Source organism: Zingiber officinale, chromosome 10A (genome assembly GCF_018446385.1).
Source record: "Zingiber officinale cultivar Zhangliang chromosome 10A, Zo_v1.1, whole genome shotgun sequence".
NCBI classification, from domain to species: Eukaryota; Viridiplantae; Streptophyta; class Magnoliopsida; order Zingiberales; family Zingiberaceae; genus Zingiber; species Zingiber officinale.
This window is the reverse complement of record NC_056004.1, coordinates 5,450,753-5,473,877: the sequence shown is the minus strand read 5'-3', so window position 1 is coordinate 5,473,877 and position 23,125 is coordinate 5,450,753. Positions and strand designations below refer to the sequence as shown.

The 23,125-nt window shown below is 42.1% G+C and overlaps 1 protein-coding gene across 1 annotated transcript; it reads right to left on the bottom strand.

Annotated features, from left to right (window-relative positions):
• Window positions 1–501: 501 nt before the first annotated feature.
• LOC122027634 (indole-3-acetic acid-amido synthetase GH3.8-like) lies at window positions 502–2,824 on the bottom strand. Its single transcript, XM_042586628.1, has 3 exons — window positions 2,389–2,824; window positions 2,210–2,311; window positions 502–2,112 (listed from the first exon to the last, which is right to left on the bottom strand). The coding sequence occupies exons 1-3, from the start codon at window positions 2,727–2,729 to the stop codon at window positions 717–719; spliced, it is 1,839 nt and encodes a 612-aa protein (XP_042442562.1). The 5' UTR covers window positions 2,730–2,824; the 3' UTR covers window positions 502–716.
• Window positions 2,825–23,125: the final 20,301 nt, after the last annotated feature.

The window sequence follows — 23,125 nt, the reverse complement described above, 5'->3', positions numbered from 1 at the left end:
TACACTCGGACATGATCACCTACCTTATCGACAACTTATCTACTTAATCTCCGGACATGTATATATATAATCTGATGCAATAATTGGGAGAAAAAAAAAATAGATGCATAGTCAATAGCGAAGCTATCTGAAAAATGCACCATTTTAGTATGACTTTAATTCAATGATACACCATTTCATGAATTTAAACTCGAGCAACAACAACCATTCGAGGAGATGCGTAAATTGCAAGAGAAAAGGTTGTTCTCACTATGTACGGATTCTTTAAAACTTGATAACGATCCAATGCCGTCGCTAGGCGCTTATGATAAGTTAATACTGAGCGTACGGCGAGAGCAATATTATTCAGCATAGACCAATTTTTTTATGATGTGGATATATAAAAATAATCATAAGAAAGTCATAAAAAGTTAGTCAATAATAAATAGAATTGGCGTTCGAATTGTGAGGACAATTATGTTCATCCGTTCAGTGATTGGATGGATGGAGTACGAGACTACGTGTGCCAAATTATTTTTCATTAACTATTTAACCATTACACGTTGTCTACATTAAAAGCATAATCACAATGCTTCACTAAAGTAAAAGTAAAAGAAATAAAAACGATAAATCTAAATTTACTTAATTAGGTTATTAGAAAAACGAGAAGTAGGTCAACCGTTGACCGCCGTTTGGTACCTTTCATTTTCCCTTTCTGGATGCAGTCGGGTGGTGTCTCAGTTTCCCGGACGGCGGTGCGGCGACCACGTGGGCGGCGCGGGGCTGAAGTGGGTAGAGACGACGCGGGAGTCGAGGAGCTCTAGTATCGGCGGGAAGGTGACGCAGCGCGGCACCTTGTATTGGTTGATCGATGCTCCCCTTGAGATGGCGTAGTCCATCAGCTCCTCAAACGTGCCGCCGCGCACCATGCGGATCTCCAGCGGCCCGATCGACCCGTCCGCCGCCCGACTCTGCCGGTACACCGAGTTCAACGCCTCCTCCATCGCCAGGCAGCACTGCTCCATCACTCCGACGTGCGACAGCGCTTCCAGGGCTTCGGCGCCGCCGGAGGCCCCCTTGGCCAGAAGCTCCCAATAGATGACGTAGTGGCCGGGGATGGACTTGGTGTAAGCGTGGCTCGTGTACTCCACCACGGTCGCATCGTAGGGCCGCAGCAAAGCCGACGCGCTCTCCACCGCTCGCTGCAGCTCCGCCTCGTCGGTCTTATCGGATTCAATGCTGAGGAGCACGTTCTTGCGGCGCACGAAACGGAACTGCGGCGCCGCGTTGTAGAACCCGGTCACCCGCAGGATGTCTCCAACCCGGTAGCGGTTCAGGCCGGCGTAGGTGGTGATAACCAGCTCGTACTCCTTCCCTGCCTCCAGGTCCGCCAGATCCACCAGCTGCTGGGCCTTGTCCTGGCCGTGGCCGTCGCCGTGCGGGAGGAACTCGAAGTAGCCCATGTTGGGCATGATGGTGTAGGAAACCTCTGAAGGTTCGCATATGGGCCGCAGGTTGAGCCCGAAGTAGCACTCCGAGGAGGCGTACATGGTGCAAGCCATGGGAAGGCCGCCACTGTAGTACTCCAAAGTGGGGATGTACTGCGCCATGGCACCCGTCACGATCACGTCGAGGTATTTGGTGCTGGGCCAGATGCGCGTGATGATACCGCCCCAGTCGCCCTTGCTGCACTCGGCCGCCACGATCTGGGCCAGCGCCGGGTCCGGTTTGCGGAGGAGCTCGGCCACGGCGGCGCGGACTGAGGGATCGGTTATCTTGGCGGTAAGGGAGCCGGCGGCGATGTCGTTGGAGAGGTCCTTCCAATGGAGCTGCAGGAAGCGGATGGCCCGGAGGAGGCCGGAGGCAAAGACGGCGCCAACTCGGAGAACGTCGAGACGCTGTAGCAGGCCGCAGAGCATCTGAGCGTACATGCTCTGGAAGGCGTCGGCGCAGAGGATGGCGGCAGTGGGGCTTGTGTACACGTTGTACGGGTCGTAGGGGCGGCTTTTGAAGTGCTCGCTCTTGTAGTAGCTCGTCAGAACTGGCCGTGCAGTCAGCCCGCCGGGGGTCTTCGTCTCCGATTTCACGAAAAGGAAATAGAGCCCCTTCCCCTCGTCCAGCCCCGGCACGTAACTGTTAAATTGCAATTTTGCCCAAACAAAGTTAAGCTTACAGATTTGCACTGATTGATTAATTATTTCTTGAATTAGATGAGAGGGGCGAAAGTTACAGGTTCATCACGGGCATGAGAAGGCTGTAAAGGAGCTGCCGGCGGTCGAGCTCTTCTTTGATAGTTGGCATCAGCTTCCTCTCGCCAGCAGATGTCCCGGAACTGCAAATTACATCCAAATAAGCCTCACATTTGTGCATAATAAATGAGGAAACATGGAAGATTGATAATAAATGTACCTGGTCAGGAACTCAGAGATTGGGTGGGCGGAGAGGATTGCGGAGCGATCTCCGTTAGCGATTCTCTGTATCTCCGGCTGCAGGTCCTCGTAGGTGACCACGGGGACCTTGGCCTTGAAGGTGGCTCGGTCGGTGGCGCCGTCGAGCCCGTACCTCCGCAGGTACTCTGTCTCGGCGTTGCGGGTCAATATTTCCGCCAGTACCTTCTCTTGCACCGCGTCCGTGTTCGCAGTCATCTCCTCGATGAACCGCAACTTCTCCGCGTCCTTCTCGTTGGTCGACGGCCCGAGTTTGACCGCCGCGTTCGTGCTCGCCTCTGGCACAACCGTCTCCACGGCCATTTCTTTTCACAGAGCTTGGCGGACTGCAATTGCAAGCAGCAGAGAGAGCGAGCGCTGTGAGCTGGAATTGAGGAGAGGGAAAGTAACGGAAGAGGAGGGATGGAGAGGTCGTGGCCAGAGCGGAAGGCAAATTTATAGGCGGAGGCGATCGTTCGATGGGCGGTGGCCCCGCAGACGGACGGGCGTCAGGGCGTGTAGGGTCTGTACGCGACACCGTGGGCCCGGCGGTCGCGTCGTGACGTGGACACCCTCTCGACCGCCCTGGCGCCCACCACTGGTGACCGCTTGGCCGGCACCTGTCCCCGTCCACCTTGACACCCGCACAGATGCCGCCCGTCGGACAGCCATCTCCGGCGATCCTTCCTGCCAGCGTTCCATCGCCCCCGCGACGTGGCGCCGTGTTCCCAATTCCACCTAGAGACGTCTCCAATTCCTTGCCGGGACCGAATAGAAGATCGCGATTTCCGCTTACCGTTCCGCCCAATCTCTGCTCACTTTGCCATCCATAGTTTTGGATAAAATAAAATCCCTCGTGGAATTTAATTTATTCCAAAGCAGTAGCTTTAGAGTGCACGTATGTTGTATGATGCAGTACCTTGAAAAAGAAGCTGCACCAGTATATTTTCTCCCGTCTCTTCGCCATGAACATGAACAAGAGCAAATCAAAGTGGTTTTGAATTAGCACGTGAGAGCTCGATCATTAGACCAGTTAATCCATTGCAGGCTTTTGGGACCGTAATAGTACTTAATTCTCGACCCATTTTGTGTTACCCGAGAAAGCAGCGTTTTCTTATTGAGAGATGAAAAGCAATGCACATGAGCTGCAAGAGAAAGTTCAAGCTGGGCTCCAAGATCTGCAGGACGGATCTTGAAGAACCTCTTTTTTCCTGGATCGCTTTTTTAATTTTTCTGGAATGCAAACAGTAGGTTGCATCCGATGTGGAGATCATCGAATCAGAGAGCGACTCTTCAACAACATCCTCTCCGTGGAGCTGCTTTATTGGGGTCACATATGTCTGCTCTGTTTTGCCAAGCAAAAGAAACTCAAAAACAAATGGTAGTCCTCGATACGATTACATGCACGTCTCCGTCGTGACGTGCGCCGGTAGATAACGTCAATCCGATGAGTGCAGCCAAATGAAGGCATTAGATTTAATAATGCAGGGGACGCAGTTGTTTGCTAGTCTGGAAGAGGAAGAGAAGGCCAATGCGTTGATTCAATGCCCACCAAACAAACGAACCTAACACCAAGTTGCCGCTGTTAATTAAGCATATAATTTGGCACTGTTCTGTCAAGTCCATGAAAGTTAGGCCCCTGTAAAATTCAATTCAATTTTGCTGATGCATGAAATAGAGCTCTACGTCGGCAAGCTAGGCCGGTGAGTTCGATGGTCGAAAGCCAATCCAGTTTTTTTAAAATGTGCCAAGTCAAACGCTTCCTTTCCTCCCTCTCACCAACCTCCTAACTCAAGAAAGAAGAAAGAACCCATCTTTTTAAGCGTGGAATCATAATAATATTAGAGCATCAATCTCACAAGAAGAATCGTAGAAGTTTCATCATGTCAAATTGCATCGTTTTCAACGCGATGACTTTAACTTTATATAATTTGCATGCGTTTGCTTCATAATCCCGGACACTAATGCTTTGTTCAGGGTCAGACCCTTGAAGCTCTAACTTTAATTTACAGATTAATTAATGGTATGAACAGGCAGTGTAATTAGCTCAACCACGTTCCCGTTCCTGTTCCTGAGGCTGAGGACTCTGTCTACAGGAAGCATGCAACGCCATGCATGCCTCTCTGTCACCGCATATAATTGAAACCTCAAATCCATGGTTTTGCCACAGAGATGAATGCGTCAAATACACGAATTCTTTAATTATTTACATGTACAGACAACAGCAGTGTATTTTGCTAGCATGAATGCTAATGCTGATCCAATAACCAATTCATATATATGGCTGGAGGCCACTATTCTGAACAGTTGTGAATCAGGTAGGGTTGGGGAAGGCCAAGGAGGTCCCATTCATCGCCACATGAGTGAAACTCCTCTTCATTGAATGAGGCGTTCTTGTCAAAGCATGTATCCGAGCACTACGTACGTTGTTGTCATTCCACAGAGCGGAAGCATGGAATTTTTGTCGGACGCATATATTTGCATCGATCTTGATCCCTGTTTTTCCATTAATTTATTTACACCGAGTGGCTCGCATTGAGAGGCGAGAGTTGACCAGATATGAAACGATGTGATCATATGAACGACTCCGTAGTCACCGTTGTTTACTGACCAGTACTTTTTCTCAGGTCTAAAAGCTTGTTCTGAACTCCGTGTGTGGACATTTATTCCATCCTCGATTCGCCCATTGGGAGACTAACCCTGCAGCAAGAACCAGGAAGCTTCGAGTCTTCAAGTAAAGTTAAATCGGCCTGTGGCACTCGCTGCATGCGAAATTAAAATTTTTAGCCGACGACGATGACAGCCATTTGTTAATGGAGATCAATCTTCGCGTAGAAAGAACGTTCCTCGTCTGAAAAGAATCAAACTCCAGTCAGTCAAAAAATTACAAAGAAAGAAGGTCTTTCCACATGTTTTCCATGTTACACAAACGTGAAAAATTGATTTAACCATAAGATCTCCTTTGACTCGTGATACGGCAGGTTGAGAGTGCCCAAAAGTAATATAAGATCCATAGTTAAGATGATATGATATTTAAAGTAAAATTGAGATGGCAATTAAAGTTAGTATATGTATCTAAATAAATCATGTCTTCTGTGTAAATATCTCAACATATATCTGAATTGTCCTATAGTTGATCGGACATACGGAGCTTAGTTCCCTATTTTTCCTATACAAGTCTCTCAATATATACCCGAATGATCCTATAGTCGGCCGGTCTTACGAGTCTTAGATCCCCACTTCTTCTTATAGGTCTCTCAGCATACAGCAGTATGACACTAGAGTCGGCCGGGCATATGAGGCTCAACTCCTTACTCTTCTGTTGTAAGGTTCTCAGTATAAATCCAAGCGCCCTTAGAGCCGGTCAGACATACGAGATTTAGCTCTCCATTTCTCCTATATAAGTCTCTTAGCATACATTTGTTCGGACCCAGAATTGGTCGAATCTCCTCTAGGAGACAACATTATCAGGAAATCGTAACAAGTTGTCAGAAATAACAGTTACTCACCAAAGAATATTCTATTATTCTGGTATATACACGCAATTGAGTCTTCCTCGGCCTAAGGGGGACTTTTGTACATACTCCATCACCTGTCATATTCTGATACCGCCTCATTATTAAGGAAGTTATAAGAGGCGGTATTAAAAGGGATCCTCTTTGTTAGCCAGGTACACGTATGAACACATCTAAAGGTACTTAGATTTCATTATTCTATTATTCTACTGTTCATTTTCTTGCCGTACTTTTCGTTCTACTTTGGTCTTGACTTGAACATTGGAGTGTCTATACCAATGATCCCTTCCCAGTCCTTGCACTAATACTCTCATTTGCTCTATCTATGGTGTGTGTAGGCCCACGAGTACTACTTTTAACTGTCTTTCATTATCTTACGCAAAGATCCGAAGTCTACTGCACATCTTCGAGTTCTAACTCCAAGTCCTTGCTCTGTCAAAGTTCCTACCCTCATCATCAATTTCTCCATCTGACTCAGCTGCAAAAGGAAATCAACTCCCTTTACTGGTATAATTCCACAGTCTGTTCATGTCGTCGGATGCACAGCATATGATTATATAAGCTATCCGAAAATTAATCTTTTGTCATATGATATGAGTCACTAGACACATCAGAAAAGCTCCACTTTTACCTGTTTAGTTTAAAGTGGTCTCATAAAGGCGATGTTTTTAAAATTAGGCTTAACCAATTATATACACATTTACAAGATGTTATTTCCTTACTTCAGTTTCAAGTTAAATGATCCCAACGATTTAACAGATTAAATAATCAACTATAGTTTCTATTAAATGTAAGCCAGGCATGTATAATTGGAGCTCGGAGGAGAGCACAATGAGATAAGGCGAAAGTGACCCTCTCCGGCAATGGGAGATGGCTTTAAGCTGATAGATTACGTGCATCGTCTCCCAAGACAGGCAAAGTGAGCTTGACTCCGGCCTAATACAGTCGAGTCATTCATGGAGTCGACGCCGTTTAATTTGACAAAAATGGACGTGAATGGCACGGACACATCCACCATTGTTGGCTCAATTTGGGTGCTTGGCATGGTGATGAAGATGGCTCGTGCTGTTCGGCCGGGCAAAAGACAGACAAGTCGATGGCCATACATTATGTACAACGTACAATGCTCCTCTTTAAAGCAGTAGCATTAGGGATTGGCAATCGAGTAGACTTTCATCAACTACTCACGATGTCTATCCACGAAATGAGTTCCAATTTTGTCGGTTTGGATAAAATCTCGAATAGATAAATTTTTAAGATTTAGCTGAAATTAAAATTACGTTCAGGAAAAAAAAAATTGAAAGATTTCATGTCCGCTTTTTGTCAGCCTAAACAGCTCATGTGCCTCCAAACTCACTTTTTTTTTTCCTGGCTAAGCCTAAACAGATTCCCCTTAAGGGCCTATCGGTTGTCTGATTAGTATAAAATAGCATGCATCATTAACTCCACGCCAATGGTCATGCATGTGTTATGGCGATCGAGATTGTTCGATAAACAATGTAGGCATGTACACAGCAAAGCGTACATGACATGAGTCATAGCCATGTGTTGATGTGCATTGTGTAGGCTCTCTTTTGTCTCTACTCCTGTTTGCTTCGCATGAGTCGCTGGCTATATATACTTCAAAAACTATACTGGATTTGATCCCTGGTTCTTGTCAAGAGTCCCAACAAGGCCTCTTGTGTTAATTAATGTTTGCTTAATAAGGTTGAGACATTAGGCAACACTAATTAAACCTTAATCTAAATGTTCCTGATCTAGTGCCCCTTCAATTATTGGCCATATTGACTGGCCTGTTGTATGTTAAAGTGAGCTTTAAACCAACTTTCAAGGGCTGGAAATGCCATAGACAATCTCATATACTTCACGTGAAAACCTAGCTCAGCTAGCCTATTTATTAAGTTCGGAACTTGTCGATTAATCTTACAATTGCAAGATTATTGCACGCTAATGAACGATCGATCTTGCTGGACTTGTATGAGAGAAAAACAGCAATCTAAGAAGTGCTTATTATTGCATTCATGATATTAAATACAATGGTACACATGAAAACTCGCTGGAAGTATTCCTGTTTCAGTTATTTCTCCTTCGGTAAAACACTAGTGACAATAGATCTTACAAAGACGAATTTAGCCTCAGAACCAGCATAAGTAAAAATAAGTTATCATAGAATGATTTCTTCTTGAATACTGACGTTAAGGGTTTTGTTTGGCAGAACAATACTATTAACCACCACAACTTCATCTTCAACTGCAATTGCATCTCCAGAATTGAAAAGGAGAAAAAAGAATATAGGTGAGTAGAATGTCAGAGTAGCATCATTAGCAACTATAAGACCAGCAGCTACCAAGGATGGTGATCCCAAGTGACACGGTGTATAAATGAGGGCCCAAAGAGGTCAGGCAGTTAGGAGTCAAGAGTACATGATAGTCAAGAGTCAAGGAAACGTAACAGTCAGAAGTCAAGAGACCGTGACACTCAAGAGTCAAAGAGGCGTGACAGTCAATAGTCAAAGAAGATGTGACAATCAACAGTCAAGGAAGGATAAGAGTTAAACCACCTCACGTCACTAGTCGTATAATTCCTGGTCAATCACCGTCAGGCCATGCCCTCATATCTGGGACATAAGATAAGGTTTGGACTAGCCCTAAGCCTGCCCCCGACTGATCAAATCTTCCCAGCTCAGGGTTTATAGATGGTCCGGGTACTTGGCTAAGATAGCTCTCGACCGGCTCTCCAGCGGTCAAATTGTGAAAGCTAGCCTTTTCGCCACAGTTTTAGACAAAACCCGAGCGGCCCACTACAGTTCATTCTCTTCATCAAGGCTCAATCATGCTAGCACATCTGAGCGGTCAGCCCGAGCGACCTTCTGCTAAAACCCAGGCGGGGCAGATAACACTAGGTGATAACAGTGTCAGAGAATCGTAACCTCCTGTCAGAGAATAACTGTCATCCACCAGGGAATATTTAAGTAGTCTGTCAGTCCCTGAGAATAGAACCTTCCTTGTACCAATGAGACATCGTCGTGCATCCTCTCTCACCCAACAGGCCCTAACACCCGACATCCCCTGGCATCGGTCAGACTTGAGCAGGTACGCACAGTCATATAAAAAGGGAGGTCATCTCCCTTGAGTAGGTACCCACATATACGCACTCGTCTTCAACAGTTCTTTTTCTTTAGTACACTGTTCTTTTGGGGAAAAATAACCTGACTTGAGCGTCGGAGGATCTGCACCAGGGACTTTTTCCCTGATTTCTGGTCTTTAACATTCTGGGTGCTTGTTTGAGTGTATGCAGAGTTCAGGTACTACCAGTCCTCATACTATAAATCAGGGAGTTCCACGTGGGGGTTTGTTTTTCAAACATGCATAAACCGGGTGCGTCAAAGTTGCCTCTTCGTCAACACCAACGCCATCTTCGCCGACCTCTGTCTGACTTAGATTCCGGATAGGATTGTTAGGACCCTTGGCAGCCGACTTTAGGGAGTGAATAGCCCTATAAAGAAAAATAAAAAAACCTTCCTCAAACTTTTATAGCTTTATCAAAACTAACACTTGCATAAAATATATAAGACTAATTAAAAAGGAACAGGCACACTGAATTATTTGATTATAACCGGGGAAGTTGTTAATCCAAAGAAGTGGAAAGTGCACTAATTTCTCCTTCAGGCGGAGAAGCCTCTCTAAAGTAGTTGAAATACTAAAAAATACGAAGCTAGACAAAAGAAATTATTTACAAGTATTCTCAAGTGTTTTATCTAGGATTTTGGGACCAGAGTTGTATTTATAGCTTTGGTCGGGGTGTCTGGAAGGGTTCCAGGCATCTGGAAGGGGATAAAACTTTATCCCCATCGTAACGGATCATGTTTGACACAATCCAGATAAAAATCCTGGTCTGAGCACCCGGAAGGGTTTCGGGCGCCCGGAGTCTGACGAGTCTGGGCGCCCTAACTAGGTCTGGGCGCCCTAACCAAGAAAGTCAACATCCTATTGACTTTTGATCCCGGTCTTCAGCTAGCCTTGGTTCAGGTCTTCCGCTCCGGCTCCGTTCGCTTGGGTGATATCGGCCATCTGGAATAGGGCTCACCCAAACCCAACTTCCAGCCTTCGAGCAATCTTCCGCTTCGGCTTCTCATCCCTCGGAAATGCCGCACGCCTCCTTTTCGTCCGTCCGCGTATTCTTCCGCAGCACCTCATCCCTCGGATGCACCGAGCCCGTCGACTCTCTCCCATGACGTCCTTCTCACTAGCTACGTCTTTCACTCGACTTCTTATGCTCCTAAATTCCTGCACACTTAGACACGAGGTTAAAAACCAACAGGACGTAACCTGACTTGGTTGATCACATCAAAATTATTTTAGGGTATTAACAAGTATCAATTTAGCGTTGTCTGTGAGAATCTCCTTCACCTGTTCTGGAACGTGATGATGAAGGATACTGATAAGATCAACGTCACCATGACAGCCGAAGAGTACGAACTGTTCAAGGAAGCCAAGAGACGAGCGACTTCCGAAAGGCATACCACCGCTTCACAACCACATAGGCTGCCTGCAGTTTCAAAGGACTAGACCCATGCTTCAGACATGGGGTCTAAGAGGAAACAACTTGAGGATTTCCCCCGATCCTTCTATCGTGACTGCTACCTAGATTATTACAACAAGAAGAAGCAGCACTTGGCCTTCTCGGCCGAAAGTTCCCCACCCAGAGATTCAAAAAAGGGGAAAGTCATAGTTATCCGAGAGGAGCCGAAGGAGTTGCTTGAGGAATTGCCAGTACCTTTCTCTTTAAGGGTTCTTGAGGAGAAACTGCCAAAGGGGTATAAGCTCCCAGTCATTGGAGAATATGACAGTAGCAAGGATCTAGAAGATCACCTTTACAAATTTTGGAATGCTGTGTTGTTGCACCAGTACAGCGACGTCATTAAGTGTCGGGTGTTTTTAAACACCCTGTCTATCTCGACACAAAAGTGGTTCGACAGATTGCCTATCAGATCCATCACCTGCTTTTAGGATTTCAAGAACGATTTCCTGCATCATTTCGCCAGTAGCAAAAATATCAAAAGATTAACCATTGACTATTTTCCCTCAGGCAGGAGCCTGCAGAACCCCTGAGGGCTTACATAAATTGCTTCAACCAGGTAGCCCAGGACGTCCCATCAACTACCTCAGAGATCTTGATGAGCGTCTTTTCCCATGGTCTAGTGGAAGGGGATTTCTTCTGAGCCCTCATTCGAGAGCCTGTGAAGAATTTTGATGAGGTGTTTGGGAAGGTAGCAAGGTACATTAATGTAGAAGAAGCCCAGACGACCCGGAGGAAAGTAGACAAAGCACCTGCTCTTGCCAACAAGTCAGAGAGAAGGTCGTCCCAACCTCCCGCTTGACCCTTTCCCCGCTCTAAGGATGCCCGACCAGGATTTCCTCTCTGTCAGGAATCTAGGGTGGTGCAACGAGTCGAAGCTATCCAAACCCCTAGACTCGGTCAGTGGGGGCCCCGTTATTGCACCTACCATAGGTTCCACACCCATTCTACAGGAGATTATATCCAGTTCACCTGAGATTCTCAGCAGGCAGCCGAACTGGGCCTGCCTCCACCCGAGATCGAACCCAAGCTTCAGAAGTTGTTGGCCAACTCACCTACTGCTGCAAGGCAATCAAGTAAATCCTTGCCCAAGAGCGGGGGTCAAGGAACTCAGCAGGCAGGCCGGAGCAAAGAGCCAATGGAATCCCCTAAGGAAGATAATAGGGGAAATATCATCATCAGGGAGATCAACATGATCTCCAGATGGCCCACTGATGGAGACTCTACCAGAGCTTGAAAGTCCCATGAGCGCCACTTAGAGATACAAGCGGTAGGGTGCAGTCGGGAATAAGCTGTAGGGCTCGAAGTCAGCTTCGGGCCGCAAGACCTGGAGGGAGTAGAGCTCCCTCATGATGATGCCCCCATAATCAAAGCCGTCATTACCAACAGTCGCGTGGACAGGGTTTTTGTTGACACCGGAAGCTCTGTAAGTGTGTTGTTCAAAAATGCATTCGAGGGCATGCAGATCGATGCCAATGAGCTCCAATCCGTAGCCACCTCGTACTGGTTCACAAGCAATAAAGAGCGACTAATGGGTCAAATTAAGCTAGCTATATCTTTGGGTAGTGAACCATTGGTGAGGACACGGAGGAGCACTTTCATTGTAGTAGATTCTCCATCCTCCTACAACGTCATCTTAGGGAGACCCGCCCTACACGAATTCTGAGCGACAGTCTCCAACTTTCATCAAAAGATAAAATTCCCCATGGGAGATCAGGTCGGGGAGGTCAAAGGCGAGCAGCTGGTCTCCCGCAGGTGTTATGTCGACATGGTGAAGGTCGAGGAATACAAAGCTCAAAGAACCTAGGATGGAGGAATCCACAACATCCAAGAGGAGCATCTTCCTATAGCCAAAGAACTCATTCCCTAGGTGGAGGTCTAGCTTTATCCTAATCATCCCAAGAGCATCACTCACATATCAAGCGACCTGCAGATCGAAATTAAGACGGCTCAGGTCAAATGTTTGGTGTGTAATAGGGGCGTCTTCGCCTGGTCCCCCAAGGAGCTGCCGGGAGTCAAGCCTGAGGTAGTTGAGCACAAGCTTCATCTCCTGCCTAATTCCCAGCCGATCAAGCAGAAGAAGAGAAACTTCTCGACCAAGCAAAATAAGATCATCCAAGCTAAAGTTGATTAGCTCTTGAAAGCAAGACACGTTAGAGAAATACAACTCCCACGCTGGCTCTCTAACGTGGTCCTAGTGTCCAAATCCAATAATAAGTGAAGGATTTGTATCGACTTTCGGGATCTTAATTGAGCTAGCCCTAAATATTGCTACCCACTATCGAGGATCGATCAGATGGTAGATTCAACCTTAGGCTACGAAAGGATTGCATACTTTATGCTTACCAAGGATACCACCAGATTCCTCTAGCCTGGGAAGAACGGGAGAAAGTTAGCTTCATCACGGTCGACGGTACTTTCTATTATACATTCATGCCATTTGGGCTACGGAATATAGGAGATACTTATCAGAGGATGATAGACAAGATCTTCCGAGAGTAGATAGGGCGAAATGTGGAGGTCTACGTGGACGACATCCTCATCAAGTCCACCGTGATAATAAATTTGATTTCTAATATAGAGGAGACGTGCGACACACTGTAGCAGTATGGACTAAAGCTAAATCCACTGAAGTGCTTGTTTGGAGCTCAAGAGGAAAAATTCATGGGATACCTCGTTACTGAGCGGGGGGTTGGAGCCGACCCGGAGAAGGTTCAGGCACTCCGAGACATGTAGGCGCCTCAAAATCTAAAGAAAGCCCATAAGCTGGTGGGCAGAATCATGGCACTCTCCAGGTTCATAACTCGATCTGAAGATCAAGTGCTCCCCTTCTTTAAGGTGCTCCGAAGAGCTGCCAAGTTTCAGTGGGACGAAGAATGCAGTAAAGCTTTTAAGGAACTGAAGCAGCACCTGGAGACCATGAACTCATTGTTTAAACCTATTACTAGGGAGCCGCTCTTGGTGTATTTATCAGCTACCCTTGAGGTCGTGGGGGTAGTTCTAGTGAAAGAGCAAGATGATGTACAACGACCAGTATATTTCTTCAGCCATCTATTAAAATGGGTCAAGTCTCAATACACGACCTTAGAAAAGTTAGTTTATGGGTTGGTTATCATGGCTCGCCACCTAAGACCTTATTTTCTAGCACACCCAATTACTGTACTGACCAATAGTACCATGGGGAAGACCCTTACCAACATTGAGATAGTCGGTCGTCTCATCAAATGGGCAACCGAGCTGGGAGAGTATGATATACAGTATCAGCCAAGAACAACGATCAAGGCACAAGCCTTGGCCAACTTTCTGATGGAAATCCATCAGCATGATTCTGAGGAGACATGGAAGATATACGTGTTGGAGGATCGGTGGTCGGCTTGAAGGGGGGTTGGATAGACGGCACCCCCAAATCTCGCTTCCTACACTATTGTTAGCTTGCGCAGCGGAATACAAATAAAAACAAACAAGCTAAACTAAATACAAGACAAAGAAAAGAACAAGCAAACCAATGCACGTCGATGTAACGTGGTTCGGAGATGATGCTCCTACTCCACGGCTGTCCGTGAGGTGGACGATCCCGATCCTTCGGTGGATTAGCCCCCGGAAACTCCGGCTATCTCAAGTCGCTCCTTGTGGGTGGAGAAACCTCACCACAACACACCAAGACCTCTTGGATTCCACAAACACTTGAGCACTTGTAGACTACTAATTAGACCTTAACCAAGTCTAATTTCGTCGCCTTGGCCGGCCATACCAAGCTCCTTCTTATAGAGCTTGGGGAAATCAGCCTTGCTGATTTGCCCGTTACCAGTCGACTGGTCCATGCACCAGTCAACTGGTGCCAGCCCAATGGCACTCCAACGGCTATCTACCAGTCGACTGGTCCCATGACTAGTCGACTGATCCCAGCCATTTCAGGCACAGAAAGCTTCTGTGCTCACCACCAGTCGACTGGTTCCAGTACCAGTCGACTGGTAGGGTTTCCCATCCCGAGTACATTTCTCTCGCACTCGGACCCTCACGACTCACTTGACTCTTCTTTGCAGCCTTGACCTCTTGCCTTCAAGCCTACTTCCTTTGGCTCTCGTCCCTCGGATGCATCCAAGCCCGCGGCTCGTCCTAATGACATCCTTCGCGTATGCCTCGAAGTCGCTTCCCTCGGCCCTTGTCCTCGCTGCCTCGTCCATGGTCCCTCGGATGCTCCATCCTTCACCGGACCCGAAGCCGTCAACCTGAGTCACATGTGTCACCTGCAGTCCTGCACAACTCAAGTACACATATCAAATAACGAGGGTAAACCTAACTTAAACCCTTTGCCCAAACACCAAAACACATGGTCCCGCGAACCATTGGGATTGCTCCAACAATCTCCCCCTTTTTGGTGTTTGGCAATACGTTTAAGTTAGGGAAAACATATAGCAAATAAACATGCTAAAACAAATGGACTTACGATGCCAAGGCTACACACTTGGACTTACACCGCCAAATGGACTTACGTTGCCAAGGCTACACACTTGACAACCGCCGAATGGACTTACGTTGCCAAGGCTACACACTTGGCAACCGCCGTATGGACTTACGTTGCCAAGGCTACACACTTGGACTTACTCCGCCGAATGGACTTACGTTGCCAAGGCTACACACTTGACAACCGCCGAATGGACTTACGTTGCCAAGGCTACACACTTGGCAACCGCCGAAACAAAATGCAAACATGCATTGAAACCTATCATTAAGGCTCCCCCTACACCTAAGCTCCCTATTGAGCTAGGATTTTATCACAGGGCTTTTTAAGAACCTATCCCAAGGCTCCCCCTACGCAAAGGCACTTAAGGTTTTCCCAATTTAAACCTTACTTCTCCCCCTTTGCCTAACATCCAAAAAGTTCTCCAACAATATCCCAATTGTTGAAAACTTATCATCCAAACTGACCCTAAACTCATGTATTAATCCCCCTTGGATCCCATACATCTAAACGAGTTGACATGGTCAAGAACATCGCTGAAAAACACTTTCAGGCTGGTATCAGTCGACTGCCCCACGTGCCAGTCGACTGCCCTCGTTAAAATGAGCTTACAGAACCATTCTGTGCTCAAAAACATTGTTACCAGTCGACTGGTATCTGCACCAGTCGACTGGTACCCTATTTCTGAAAAAATCAACCTTTTCAGGCCAACTTCAGAAATGCACCAGTAATTCCCTAGACCTCCAAAAATTCCCAAATTTTGTGGAGAGGTCTATTGTACCCTTGTCTACTTGGGAAAAATACATTAAAAAATGTATCTATTACCAATCCCAAGATTTACACAAAATCCAAAACTAGCTAAATGGTTCAATTGAACCTTGACCTAAAGTCCTAGTTTTGGCTTCCTTTTGATGTATTTGCCCATACCAACCCACAATGCATCCATAGCATTGGTTTATATGGCATCTATACATCTAAAACCAATTATCATGCAAAATGACCCCAATGTCATATTTCCTTGCATAAAACATAATCCATGTGTGCCAAATCCCTAGGTTTGAGACTCAAATCCGTCTCTAAACCATTTGGCACACTCCATGGCTCCTCTAGACCCCCAAGTAGAACCCACCTGAGATCCATTGCTCATGGGTCCCAATTTGACTCTTTGAACTCCCCCTAGAGCTCTTAACCTTAGCCACCTCCCTAGGTGACTCATCTATTGTGGCTATACCACAATGATGTCCCTTAGAAGATCTCCTTATCTTCTTGACCTTGGATACATCATCCTTGCCATAATCATATGCAACCCTAGCATATTTCTTTTTATTGCCCTTGGATGACTCTCCCTAGCCCTTATCATGTGTCAACCTAGCACATGGTCTCCTTTTGGCCTTGGAGGGACTAGATCGGTATCCCAAGCCCGATCTATCATTGTTGGGTTTTTGACTACCCAACACCATATTTAATCCTTTAGATCCAATAGTGAATCTCTTAAGGAATTTCTCTAAACCATCAAGCTTTGCCTTCAAAGCTTGATTCTCCCTTTCTAGGTTCCTAAACCTAGAGTCAACATGTCCACCTTGGACATTCCTAGACCTACCCTTTCTAGGCATATGTCTCCCCTTCTTGGGATTAATGCCTTGGGCCTCCTTAGGTCTACCATTCCTAGGTTTTTCATGAATTGGCCTCCTAGGGTTTTGATCTACATTAACCCTATTCCTATCATGATACTTAAATCCAAAATTTTGCATGGGCATATAATGATTAACATTATTCCTAGCATGCATGGAGGAATTTAAATTTGTCTTCAAATTTAAACTAGGGTTTACCTTACCCTTTACCTTTGGAGCTCCCCCTTGACTCGAGCCTCCATTCTTCCTCCACTTCTTTTCCCACATCTTCAAATGCGCCAACTTCTTGAGCTCTTTCTTCTTTGGGCATTTGGTGTGGTAGTGCCCTATTTCACCACAAGTGAAGCATCTAATGTGCTTCTTCTCCTTCTTCTTCTTGGCATCATCATTTCTACAACCCACATTAGTATTCAAATCAACTTGAATGGGTTTAGAATTTACCTCTTTCTTACCCATAGGACATCTACTCTTGTAGTGCCCTTTTTCATTGCAACCGAAGCAAATGATATGGTCCTTTGACTTGACTTCGGTGGAAGTGCTTGTTGGATCGAAACGCGCTAGAGGGGGGTGAATAGCGCTCGTGGCTATAATCGTTCGATTATCGGAATCGTAAAACGTAAGAGTTAATGCAGCGGAATAAAATAACACAGAGAGACAAGGGATTTTTACTTCGTTCGGAGCCTGTGACGACTCCTACTCGAAGGCCCGCGATCCTTGATCGCTTTCCGTGGGCAACAACTATAAGCTCGACAAGAGTACAAGTATTACAGTTAAGTATTAAAAAGAATACAGTTATACCGACGACAATATCGTAATCTGAAGATTCGGAGCTCGGCGACTGCAACAGCACTTTAGAATCGTCTCGTGAGCAGCTTGTAGCGATAAGATCACTTGAAAGTTGTTATTTGAAGCTGCTGGTCGAGACCCTTATAAAGGGGTTCAAGGCGCCTTATACTGTCACCAAGGCGCCTTGAGCGAGCCGAGTCACCCGCGTGGATCAGCACGGACCTGGTCGAACTCTATCTGGTTCAAGGCGCCTTGACCTATCCAAGGCCTTCAACCTCCGTCAAGGCGCCTTGAACTCCATTCAAGGCGCCTCCAGTCTGCTGCGCGGCCTTTTCCTACTCGCACCCGAGGCGCCTCCAAGCTCCATGGAGGTGCCACTTGCTCCTTTGTTCCTGCAAAATGTGTTAGTCCCAAACACATACCCGCAAAACAAAGTTAACACGGAAACATAATGAATGATAATAATAAAAGTTTTGACAAGTCATCTGACTTTGGGTTTCCTACCGGAAACCCTAGGTCGACCCGACGCCTCTGTTCCCTCTACGGGGCGCGTCCTTACCTACTCCACTCGGGAGATTTACTTGATGCCATCCTCCGATCGACTGGACTTTTGCTCGGCACTCGATGCTTCGGACTTTCTGTGAACATCCGCTTCGGACAGTTCAGACTCGCGACATCAGGACTTTACACCTAGGGTTACCACCCCCTAGGACTTTTGCCTGAAGCCATCGACCTGCCAAGACTTTCCGCATAGGGTTACCACCCCCTATGACTTAGGGTTACCACCCTCTAGGGTTTTACCTTGCCTAACCGCAGTTAGGACTTTCCTGAAACACTCAGCAAAAGCTGTCAGATAACAAAGCACCTTAACTTTGAATCCTTTGCCATTATCAAAACTTAGGTTCGATCGTCGGATGCTTCCCGCACCAACAATCTCCCCCTTTTTGATTATGGCAACACGTAATTCAAAGTTAAGAAAAACAACATATGTAATAACTGCATAAAGTTAACCAAGCTTAAGTAAATAAACTTCAAATGCAATAACAGTTAAGCTAGAAACTTTTAACTTTGTAATATTAGACTCCCCCTTAATAAAAGCCCTCCTTTTATTAAATACTTTGAATTTTCCTTTAACTTTAATTTACCTACTCTCCCCCTTTACCATATATCAAAAACAAACCAGTTTGGAAGTAGATTTGTATTTTTCTGAAGAAAAATTTTCAATAAAAGGATTTGCTTAGAAGTTATAAAATATGAGGTCACTTGAATGAAAATATGAGGTCACTTGAAAAAAAATAACTTTAAAACGTCATAAAAAGTTGACTAGATTTGAAAATATTTGAATACTCAATTACATGGACAAGTTTTTTTTTTTTTTTTTTTTTTTGAAAAACTGTAATTAAGTTTTGAATACTCATTTTGAAGAAAGTTTGATATTAAAGAAAAATATTTAGTTTTAGGACAGAGGGAGTAGCAGTAGTTTGTTTTCTAGTCCAAGCATGAGTCAAATTAAATTATTGAGTTTAATTTGATTAAGTATCAGAGCCTTAAAATAATCAGGTAAAGTAATTTGATTAGAACCTTAAAGTACAATCATGCTTAAGCAAAAAATTGAAACTTAAGTTTTTTTTTTTTAAAAAAAATAATTTTGAAATTTAATTTTAAAATAATTTTGAAATTTAAGTTTTTAAAATGATTTTGAAATTTGAGTTTTTTAAAATAATTTTGAAATTTAGTTTTAAAATAATTTTGAAATTTAAGTTTTTAAAATAGTTTTGAAATTTAAGTTTTTAAAATAATTTTGAAATTTGAGTTTTTTAAAATAATTTTGAAATTTAGTTTTAAAATAATTTTGAAATTTAAGTTTTTAAAATAATTTTGAAATTTAAGTTTTTAAAATAATTTTGAAATTTAAGTTTTTAAAATAATTTTGAAATTTAGTTTTAAAATAATTTTGAAATTTAAGTTTTTAAAATAATTTTGAAATTTAAGTTTTTAAAATAATTTTGAAATTTAAGTTTTTTAAAATAATTTTGAAATTTAAGTTTTTAAAATAATTTTGAAATTTAAGTTTTTTAAAATAATTTTGAAATTTAAATTTTTAAAATAATTTTGAAATTTAAGTTTTTTTAAAATAATTTGAAATTTAAATTTTTAAAATAATTTTGAAATTTAAGTTTTTAAAATAATTTTGAAAAATAATTTTGAAATTTAAGTTTTTAAAATAATTTTGAAAAATAATTTTGAAATTTAAGTTTTTAAAAAAAGTTTGAAATTTAAGTTTTTTTTAAAAAATTTTTTGAAATTTAAGTTTTTAAAATAATTTTGAAATTTAAGTTTTTAAAATAATTTTGAAATTTAAAATTTTAAAATAATTTTGAAATTTAAAATTTTAAAATAATTTTGAAATTTAAGTTTTTAAAATAATTTTGAAATTTAAGTTTTTAAAATAATTTTGAAATTTAAGTTTTTAAAATAATTTTGAAATTTAAGTTTTTAAAATAATTTTGAAATTTAAATTTTTAAAATAATTTTGAAATTTAAGTTTTTTAAAATAATTTTGAAATTTAAGTTTTTAAAATAATTTTGAAATTTAAGTTTTTAAAATAATTTTGAAATTTAAGTTTTTTTTTTTTTTTAATTTTAAAATTTAAGTTTTTAAAATAATTTTGAAATTTAAGTTTTTAAAATAATTTTGAAATTTAAATTTTTAAAATAATTTTGAAATTTAAGTTTTTTAAAATAATTTTGAAATTTAAGTTTTTTAAAATAATTTTGAAATTTAAGTTTTTTAAAATAATTTTGAAATTTAAGTTTTTTAAAATAATTTTGAAATTTAAGTTTTTAAAATAATTTTGAAATTTAAGTTTTTAAAATAATTTTGAAATATAATTTTGAATTTTAAGTTTTTAAAATAATTTTGAAATTTAAGTTTTTAAAATAATTTTGAAATTTAAGTTTTTAAAATAATTTTGAAAAATAATTTTGAATTTTAAGTTTTTAAAATAATTTTGAAATTTAAGTTTTTAAAATAATTTTGAAATTTAAATTTTTAAAATAATTTTGAAATTTAAGTTTTTTAAAATAATTTTGAAATTTAAGTTTTTAAAATAATTTTGAAATTTAAATTTTTAAAATAATTTTGAAATTTAAGTTTTTAAAATAATTTTGAAAAATAATTTTGAAATTTAAGTTTTTAAAATAATTTTGAAATTTAAGTTTTTAAAATAATTTTGAAATTTAAGTTTTTTTTTTTTAAATTTTGAAATTTAAGTTTTTAAAATAATTTTGAAATTTAAGTTTTTTAAAATAATTTTGAAATTTAATTTCTTAGTCATCTCACCTGATCTAGATTGTCAATCAGGGAATCCTATAATTGCTGTGAGATGAATTATTGTTTAATTTAAGGGTCTGGTTTAATTTTGTGTTAGATTCAGGTTTGGCTTTGGGTTCAACAAGTAAGCATTCTTTGGATAAACTTCTGGGCTATGGTGAGCCACAAGGAGCTCATTAAAGTAACCGTGCCTTCGAGATTTTTCAAATAGTCCTACCCATTGAACTTAATCCCAATCCTTGGTCTAACTAGTCAGGATCCATTTAAGGGTAGCTTCGGTCAGTTCCACTTGGCCAAATGCACCAGGTCGAAGCCATATCTTCCTAGACATGCGATGCCCAAGCTTCCCTAACGTACTATCATCCAAAAACTTCACCAGTACTGTGGTTCAAGTTAACCTTAGTCATTTTTAATCTAACCTTAATTACCCTGCCGGGTAATCTACTCTTGTTTTACCCATTTCGGGTAGATTAGGTTCAGTTACCCTGCCGGGTAGTTTAGTTGGGGGTGCCAGCGAGTCTGGATCCTCCATCTTTATTTTGAGTTTTAATTTAATTTCGAATCTTGAATTTATAACTTAATTTTAAATTTTGAAGTTGATTTTAATTTTGAATTTTGACTTTAATTTTAATTTTAATTTTAATTTCGAATTTTGAATTTAATTTTAATTTTAAATTTTGAAGTTGATTTTAATTTTAATTTTAATTTCGAATTTTGAATTTTATTTCTAATTTTAATTTTGAATTTTGAATTTTGAATTTAATTTTAATTTCGAATTTTGAATTTAATTTTAATTTTAAATTTTTGAAGTTGATTTTAATTTTGAATTTTGAATTTAATTTTGAATTTTGAATTTAATTTTAATTTCAATTTAGAATTTAGAATTTTAAATTTTTAGGATTGTTTTTCTTTTTGCTCCCCCTGGATCATGGCCTCGATATGGTCTATCGAGGTAGTATATTTGATCCTTCGGAACCCAGTATTGGCCAAGTCCAACTTGATTGACCAAGTTAGACTTGGAGACCCATGCTTGGACTGATTTAATACTTTGTTTGTTTATTAATGATAAATAAGATCTATATTTACTTTTGTATCCCAGCCCAGTTCTGTTGTAGACGGCTCTTTGTGTCCCAAGAATCAAGTTCAAATTCTTGGAGCCCAAAGTAAACCATTCTAAGGTATTTTCTAAATCTTTAACCTGATTTGTTAGACTTGAATTTTCTTCCTCAAGTTTTTGAACTTGAGTTGGAAATTCAGTCTGACTCTGGTCAGGTAAGGGTTTGGTGTTAGCCACTTCTTTAAGGACACTTACTTCCTTTAGAAGTGACTTAACTTTCAGGTTTGACTTAGCTAATTTGCGCAATAAATAGCTAACTAAAATGTTCAACCGGGAGATACTTACAGTGGGGTCTGGTCCTTCGGAAACGGATACGGATCCGTGGCTTTGCTCGGACTCTGCCTCAGACTCGCTCTCGCATCCGTATTCGACGACTTGGTCCCGGGCCATTAATGCGAGTAGACTCGTTTGTTCGAGCTCGTCGTCGTCGTCCTCCGATGAAGATTCGTCCCATGTTGCCTTAAGGACCTTTTTCCTTCTTTGCTTTTTGACCTCCTTCAGGTTAGGGCAGTTGGATTTGATGTGCCCTCTTTGGTTACACCCGTAGCATGTAACTTCAAACTTCATCTTTGTATTTTGTGGGCCTTCCTTTGATTTTACTGCCTTCTTTAGATCTCTTTTGTCGAATCCTTTCGTCTTGTAGAGCTTCTTCACGAGGTTTACCAGCTCGGTTGTAATGTCACCTTCTTCATCGTCAGAGTCTGGTTCAGCTTCCGATGTTGGTTCGGTTCTCCGTCGTGGTCTCGGTTCCCGGGTTCGGCTTGTACCTGCAACCAACGCAATACCTTTCTCGGTTGGTTGTGCATTAGTCTGCTCATGAAGTTCAAATTCACTAAAAAGTTCATCTAGTTTTAAAGAAGATAAATCCTTGGAAACTTTGTAGGCATCTACCATTGATGCCCACAATGTATTCCTTGGAAACGAGTTTAGGGCATACCTTATTACGTCCCGATTTTCTATCTTCTGGCCAATTCCGTGAAGAGAGTTAAGGATGTCTTGTATTCTCGCGTGAAGAGAACTCGCCGTTTCGCCTTCCTGCATTTTTAGATTATATAATTTATTAAGTAAAAGATCTCTTTTACTTACCTTGGTGTCGTCAGTGCCTTCGTGGAGTTCGATTAGCTTTTCCCAGAGCTCCTTTGCAGAGGAGAACGGGCCGACCCTGTTGAGCTCTTCCTTGGTAAGGCCGCACTGGAGGGTGCAGGTAGCTTTGGCGTCGGCTTCCACCTTTTTTATTAAAGAGGCGTCCCACTTCTCGCAGGGTGTAGTTTTGCCGTCGTCATCGGATGGCAGCTGA